Here is an 8,027-nt window from a genome sequence, read left to right as displayed (position 1 = left end):
TTTCTCTAATAAGTAACAAAAATTGTATTCTTAATTAGTGTTATATTTGAGCATATAAGTATGACATTTGCACATATAAGTGTGACATTTGCATGGTACCTTGACCCGACCCGACACGCCTCACGATTAAGGATCCATGAGACGGTCTCACACAAGTGTGACCCCACAAACAATATACCTTCAATCAATTTAAAATAAACATTATTCATGGTCTATATTATAATTTACTTCATGGGATTATTCATAACTTACCAGCTACAAGTGATAAGGTAAACTCATAATCGCTATTCAAAGGTGCGTTATGAGTGAAGTGACATAGTTGACTCACAAAAAAATTGTACTTAAAACATTATAGTTATCAAATTAATTATCTGGCCAACTCAATTAAAATTTAGCCAAACTTTAATGTGGACACATAATATTGTCATAAAGACTGCAACTAGATTTGTATTGTTTTGTTTTGGGCCCGACATGGACACACTCAATTACTGATAAAATGATTTGGAAACTAAAGCAGTTTAAACTACTTTCAAGAATTGCCATATACCATCCAAATATAATTAGGGGTGGGATCAAACGTAATGATAAACCAGATATTGGATTTGGAAGACTCCGAGATGATAACAAAAACAATGACATGTATGCTAATTACCACCAAATCATAAAGCAGTGGTTGAGCAAATCCTGCACGTTGACGCAATCCTTAGACTGGAAATTCCTAAGATTATCATTATCGTTATCCTCACAACTAATTATAATGCGCAAATTACACGCTTAAATTAATCTTCAACACGCCAATGACTTTGTAGTTTAATGATACGAAGTGCCTCTTCCATTTGAGATATTATTTTCCCCATAAAATTGATTAGATAATGAAAGTTTTGCATTTAAATTCTTAAAATATAGAGAGATTTTGCCACATATTTAGTAGATCGATCAACTTGCAATAAAACGTACATTTTAATTAAAGCAATATAGATTTAGAATACAAAATTAAAATTTTTGCTACAACATATAATATTTGATTTAAGTAAAGAGAATATAATGTAATTCTTACAATAATTATTGTATGATATTTGTATTATTTTAAGATGATGATCCAAAAAATAACAATTTTCACTTTTTTTTTCTAATATATAAAGTTGACAGTAAAGAATCAAATTAAGTAAATATTACTATATTTTAATTCTTACCACATAAGAAATGAGTTAAACAAAAAAAAGAATATGACAAAAATTAACACGAATTTCATTTTGTGTACAGTTAATTGTTATTATTATTAAAAAGTTATACACCGTAAAATATTTTGTAATGAGTAAGTCAAGAATAATAAATAATTAACATAATTTTCCGTTACTAAAATTTGTACATAAATAAATAAAAAAAAAGTAAAATGAGACATATGGTAACTTCGAAGATGTCTTATCATTATATAATGAATCAATTAAAATGCACAAGTTATCAATCCACATTATTACACTAACATCAATTTTATTTTCGTGCTTTATCAACATTGACTCTTATTATATTTAGTAGAGTAGACATAAACAATTTCAATTGGTTACTTTGTTTGTAAAATTATCACTTTCATGAGTAAATGGTAAATAAGCTTTTGAACTTTTAACAAAGCATCAGTTAAATTAAATTGAACTCGTACCCTTTGATATAATAATTATATTTTATTTACTTGATCACATAAAGAGCACTCTTAGATAGTGATTATGAAGTTACTGCGTATCAAATATTAAAACAAAAAATTAAAGAATCAATCCCAAAATTAGTGTGTACTAATTCTCGTGATACTTTCGTGTGACATGAAAAGTATGGAATGCTTACTATGCACTCCGCGTCCTGCGTAAGAAAGCAAACAGTCCCATTAAAGTTCAATCTTTTTTACAATTTCTGACAAAATTTCAAAGTAAAAGAAGGAATAATTCCCCAAAGTTCATTCAAAACAATAAAATAACAATAAAGAATAATGTGCAATAAAGTATTGAAATTCCCAAGTGGTATGTTTTGCACCCTTTTTTTCAAAGTCAAGATGTGATTTGATGTTTGAAATTTGATAAGTATACATTAAATTTCCACTAGAATCCCATTTTAAACAGATTTTTTATAATTTTTAAATTCAACACTTTATATTTAATGTAATATTTATAAAATTAAGTATTACAATAAAACCGGACATGTAAAGAAGCTTAGTCAACACACTTAAAATATAGTACATGACACGTGTTATTAAGTATACTCTCGAGGCTAAAAGTTAATCAACAAAATGAATTAAATATATTACACATGACACATGCTATTAAGCGTATCTTTGAGGCTAAGAGTTCATCAACAAACGGAGTTAGACCCATTTGTTAACATACAGACAAAGCAATATTGTCCTAATCCAAAACCGTCAGCTAAAAGTTTAGTGGCAAAACGAGTTAACCCCAGTTTCTAACTTAGTTTTACGCAAAACAACACCATCCTAATCCAAAATAATACACTCCCCTTACAAGCATGAGGCAAGAGAAGTAGCCCACTTCGCCACGCCAATTGTTAAAACAAGAATGTCATTATAATTGTGTAACAAAATAGTAAAAATTAATTCGGTAATAGGTTATTTGAAATTGTATTCGTAAGGGGAATTAAATTTAGTAAAAATTTTTAATACTAAAATGACTTTATATGATAATAGGACGGGACATAGCTATTAATAACGGTAGAAACACTTTACAATTTTTTCTTGCTATATTTCGTTAGTTTCTAGATTTTCTAATTTGTCAGCTCATTTCTTAGTTTCAACAATCTATTTTAAGGCTTGTCCGTTGTATTGGGACTCTGTTCTCTTGATTTTGTCTCAATTTTATTACAGTAATGTAATTATGGTTTTTATTTGTATTTTTAAAATATGATATTAGGACGAATTTGTAATTAAGAAAATAAGAAATGAACTAAACTAATGATGAAGGTTAGGGAAATGAAAAGAAAAAAACAGTACTTCGTAAGAAGAAGACAAAGCACGCTGACGAGTGACGACGAGTTTCGCTTAACTCCGTTAATTAACGGTTCTTCTGTTCGGAAGCGTGATTGTCACAAAATGGAGACTGACGGCATTACCAGAAGCCGTTTAAATAAGCCCCACCTCTTTCTCTCTCTCTTTCTCTCCCGCAACCAGAAGAAGAATCATAACCTTTTCTCACTCTACTTTCTCTCTACAGTTCCACAACTAACCACCAACCCGCTCTGCCTTCCGCTCGCCGCCTCTTTTTCGTCGACCGCCGACCGGAGACGCCGTCCTGCTTGGTTACGTCAGCTTCTCTCGATTCCGTACGGACGACGGAGACACTCCTATCTCCATATTTGTGGTGAGGATGCCATATATATATGTACATATACGTATACTGTTTTCGTGTATTATAGGTTTAGCTGCGATGTGTGTGAATATGTCGGTACTGACACGTATGGGTGAGCGAGGTATTTAGACATACATATGGAAATTATGGAGTAATTTAGCAAATTTGTGTGCTTGTGTGGCTCTAATTACTATTTTCTCGCCATGAATTTTGGATCCTTTTGACATGTAAGTGTTCGATACTTCTTATTGATTCACTTTTGGGGGGTTTTGTGACTCAGACTCTGTCCTTCTACTGCTCTTCAGCAAATTAGCAGATTGATTCAACTTTAGGTTCTAAGTTTTTACCCCAATTCTTAAATTTATTATTTTTAGCTTCAATTTTGTCTTAGAAATGTTTTATTTTTGGAGCAGCATATGTATTTGAGTGGTGTTTCTTTGCTTGATTAATTAATTTTTGGTATATTAAAAACTTCGAATATTACCGAAACTTGTTATCAAATTTTGTGAATAGGGTTTTATTGAACAGTAATCTGTGAGTGTTTGTGTACGTTTTTTTTTTTTTTTTGGTTGGGGGCTCTAATTGCTCAATATTGTTCGAGGATTTAAGAATTATCTTCCACTCTGATGAGTGTGCTAATAGGTAGTTGTTAAGTGCAGTAACATTTAATCCCTATTACACTAATGAATGATATGGTAATCTCCATTGTTATATGATTTGATCTACTTTTTTTTTTTTTTTCCTGTTATTTATTTATAAAGTCGATTTGATTTCAGATTATATGCTCGCACTTGTAGTGATTGATTCCATGCTAAAAGCTCATGCAATTCATTTCTGTGCATTTGAACTTTTTATTTTATTTTATTGCATAAAAATCATGACTTTTTGGAAGAAGGTAATAGCAACAGTTTCTACCCTTCATTTTGCAATTGTTTATTTTGTATTGGAAGTTACAACAGGGCGGTTGCTTCAATAATGCAGTGTTTGTTATGCTTTGTTTGATGACAAAAGGTCATGATGGTGTTTCTTTATTTGCCAATTATTATACAGAGAATCTTTTATATTGACAGAGATGTTGATGGGCTGAGTGATACCTTGAAGTACTACTCAGTTGGAACCAGAGTGATGTCTTATTTTCTGATTGCAGGATCCAATTAAATTGTTACTATGCACAGAAGCTTCAGTTTTAAGTTTCTTGACATGTGCAACATCATTATCTTTCAAAAGGCATTCTCTATTTATGTGTTTGATGCAACATTTTCTGTCTGCATCTTTCTTACTGTAATTAATGTGCATAACCTGCTGAAATATTTACATATCAATATCTCATGCCTGCTATTATAATTGCTGGTCTCAGTTTTTTCTTTTGTGATTCCAGGGTATTATGTGCTGTGAACACGGCGCAACTGTTATTGGTTGACTGCTTGCTGTGAATAGATCTTACTTTGTATGTGAGCAAGCATGGGCTCTGCGTGTTGTGTAGCTGCAAGAGATAGAACCATATCAAATGGAGCAGCTAGTGAAATTTTGCAACGGAATGTCAGGTATTCGCCATCATGGAGCTTCCGATGGGATAATCGAGGACGAGTAGCTGGTGAAGAGACATCCGTGAATTGGTCTTCTGATGGAGTTGGTGGCAATGATAGATTGGAATTTAAGTCTGGTACAACTGTTGAAACAGTATGTCCATCTGAAGATGGAAGCCCATTGGATAGTTTCAGGTCATTTCCATGGCAAAAGTCACCCACTTCTGAAAGAAACATGGGAAGTTCAACGCATCCTTCAACAGGTAGAAGTGTAGAACTCTCCATGAGTTTCTTATCATTTCCCCTTTGAGGATATGCAGTATAATGTTTTATAAGGAATTACTTGTCCCAAAATAATATAGAAAACTTTGGTGCCTCAAATGCAACTTCAGGGGCTCGAGTGCTTTCATCTTACTCTCTGGAAGATGTACTATTTACTTCTTTCAACACTTGTTGCTTCATTCACAAGGCTTGGACTCAAAAGTTGAAACCAACCTTGTTAAAGAGGGATTGATCTTCCACTTGGATCAAAGGTCGTTGGTAGTTAGTAATCTTATTCACTTCTAAGAATATAACCCCAAGCATCATTGGATGCTAGAAATTTTTAATTTTTAGCCACTTGGTATGGTAAACCTTTTATGGTAATAAATTTTGTCATTTTTTAAAATTATCATTGTCTGATTATCTCTTAATGTATGGGATATAATCTAACATTGCTTGGGGGCTTGAGGCATTAGTCTCCTTGTGCAAAGACTGTACTACTCTTGGATCAAGTAAAATTTGTTTTCAGGAAAATGTGCATTAGTTTTTTCATTTCTTATTAAAGTTTGGATTTGTTATTTCATTGTAGGATGCCATTAGATTCCCTGCCATAAGAGTAGGATGTACCTTACTACCTTTCCTATTCTTTGGTTTCTACCTTACTATACAATATTCAAATGGTTGTCTAGCCATAAAGTTGTTTACTCCATATTTATGCGCCTAGCTATAAAGTTGCTTGTTCCCTAATGTGTTTTTTTAACCATTATTTGATTCACTTTCCCTTATTGTTGCACAGATCCATTGGTGGACAGCCAGGACAGGAATTCTACAGAGGTAAGAACATTATGGTTTTTTTAGAATACTCAGGATGAGTCTGAAATCTTGTATTCAATATATGTCTGTTTCTGAGCATTACATCTTTCTTCACTGATATATCTTTAGGTAAAAGAGTCAACAGGATCTCCTGCAGTATCATTCCCATCTCCTGTAAAGCTGTCCCCATCGGCACCTTCAGTTTCATCTTTTCCAACGTCACCTTTGTCATCACAAAGTCAAGTGCCTCCTGCTAACTTGACTTCATCAAGGTTGCCTCATCACTCTCCTGGGCGTCGTCTATCACGGCATGTATCTGATACTGGTGTACCAGGAATCAAGTCCCCAACTTTCTCAGTGTCTGAAGAAGCGTCGTCTTTCATTCTCCCTGGTTGGAGCAATGAATCTACTCGAGGATCTTATGGTGGATCATCAGATGGATGGTCTGTTCCTTCCTTTCCTGAATTCCTGACAACTTCTCGGAGGGGGAGATGGTCATTTGATAGTGAAAGCTTTGGCTTCCATCGTGATAAAGTTGCCAGATCTAGTGGAAGAAATTCTGGTTCTCCCTCGCTTGATCTCCGAACCTGTGGCATATGCGCAAAGCTGTTAACAGATAAATCTTTGTGGGGTAGTCAGAAAATTATAGCCTCTAATGAACTGGCTGTTGTTGCTATTCTAACTTGTGGGCATGTTTTCCATGCTGAGTGCTTGGAGAATATGACATCTGAAATCAACAAGTATGACCCAGCTTGCCCCGTCTGTACTTACGGGGAGAAGCAAGCATTGAAGATGTCTGAAAAGGCACTGAAAGCTGAGATGGAGTTAAAAGCTAGAAAGAGATACAAGAATCGGATTGTTGACAGCAATTTTAGTGGCAATCTTTCTGTATTAGACCGTCAGAAAAGTAGTGGACACGAGGGGAGGTATCCCAAGATGAGCTCAAGTTCCAGCATGAGAAGTTCATCAGGGAAGACCTTCATGAGGCGCCACTTTTCATTTGGGTCAAAGGGGAGCACCAGAACCTTGTCTGAGAGTCTTTCTACTCGAAAGAGGATATTTTTCTGGGCAAAATCTAGCAGGGAGTAAGCTTCTCCCTAGAAATAATAGGTAAGCAGCATGACCCTATTTCTGGTTATATTTACATACTTTTTATTACATTACCCTCATGTCCATTGTAGATCCATTACTTCTAAGGTGTTCAACGTGTAATATTGCGCATTTTTTGGAAGTTTGCAGATATAATGGATGACCACCTTCCTCTTCTAGCTTGCTTGATCTTTAGAGCATATTGTCTTATGGGTTCCTTGCCAAGGAACACGGTGTTCTACTGGCAGATTTAGGTTAGCTTTCGAAGATACACTGTAAACAAGGGGAAACAATGCAAATAGAAAAGACAATCAATTATTAGGTTTACAAAAGGGAATTGAGAGTAGTTATTTATCTGTGTACATTCACATTGGATTGTTTTGCACTTTCATTTCAAGCGCTTGCAAATATTCTCAGGATTCTTTGTGCTTGTGCTCTTATTTTACTTAGCTCTCTAATTGTGGAAGGCAGATCTCTTTCTTCTGTTAATTACACTAGTGGAAATTGCCCATAAGAAATGAGATTAGAAGAGGAATCTATCCTTTTTGCCTTTCATTAATAAAAGAAGGTTGCCCCTCCAACAACTTTTCCTTCCCTCTATTTTAAATTCCAATTTCGAAATTAAGATTGAGAGAATCTATTTCAACTTGTTTGAAACATTCTTTGCTTGGCTAGCATCCCAAGATATTAGCTAGCTATGAAATTTTATCTCAAAGTTTCTTCTGTTTAAAAAAAAAAAAAAACTCAAACTTTCTTTTAGTAGCAATGTAGATATAGATAGATAGATATATAGATGGGGATAACTTTAATCCTAGGGGTCCGTATTCAAAAAGCTTTCAATAGGAATATATTTATTGAAAATAATAATGGACAACAAGGTTACAAGTTGCTGAAGAACCTATTGATATTCTTAGTTTAAGTTAGTCAATTGTAGACAATTTAATGTGATTCTTTATCAATTAGGGTCACAAAACATACATGAGTTATGTAGTGC

At 33.9% G+C, this 8,027-nt stretch overlaps 1 protein-coding gene across 2 annotated transcripts; it reads left to right on the top strand.

Moving 5' to 3' along the window:
• The first annotated feature begins 3,167 nt into the window (after window positions 1–3,167).
• LOC116032465 lies at window positions 3,168–7,478 on the top strand. 2 transcript variants are annotated; one of them, XM_031275043.1, is made up of 5 exons: window positions 3,168–3,356; window positions 4,723–5,133; window positions 5,928–5,965; window positions 6,074–7,054; window positions 7,184–7,478. In XM_031275043.1, the coding sequence occupies exons 2-4, from the start codon at window positions 4,806–4,808 to the stop codon at window positions 7,031–7,033; spliced, it is 1,326 nt and encodes a 441-aa protein (XP_031130903.1). In that variant the 5' UTR covers window positions 3,168–3,356; window positions 4,723–4,805; the 3' UTR covers window positions 7,034–7,054; window positions 7,184–7,478. The 2 variants fall into 2 exon arrangements, with proteins under 2 accessions (XP_031130903.1, XP_031130902.1); XM_031275042.1 differs by having other exon boundaries at window positions 7,177–7,478.
• Window positions 7,479–8,027: the final 549 nt, after the last annotated feature.

This window comes from Ipomoea triloba, chromosome 10 (assembly GCF_003576645.1).
Source record: "Ipomoea triloba cultivar NCNSP0323 chromosome 10, ASM357664v1".
Classification (NCBI taxonomy): Eukaryota; Viridiplantae; Streptophyta; class Magnoliopsida; order Solanales; family Convolvulaceae; genus Ipomoea; species Ipomoea triloba.
Note: the sequence above shows the minus strand (reverse complement) of the source record. Positions and strands in the feature narration are given on the sequence as shown.

Excerpts from the sequence above, each read along its gene's own strand:
- LOC116032465 (XM_031275043.1), top strand. The coding sequence starts at position 4,806 with ATGGGCTCTGCGTGTTGTGTAGCTGCAAGAGATAGAACCATATCAAAT. Across the intron at positions 5,134-5,927 it reads TTCAACGCATCCTTCAACAG|ATCCATTGGTGGACAGCCAG; the intron begins GTAGAAGTGTAG and ends ATTGTTGCACAG. Across the intron at positions 5,966-6,073 it reads AGGACAGGAATTCTACAGAG|GTAAAAGAGTCAACAGGATC; the intron begins GTAAGAACATTA and ends ATATATCTTTAG.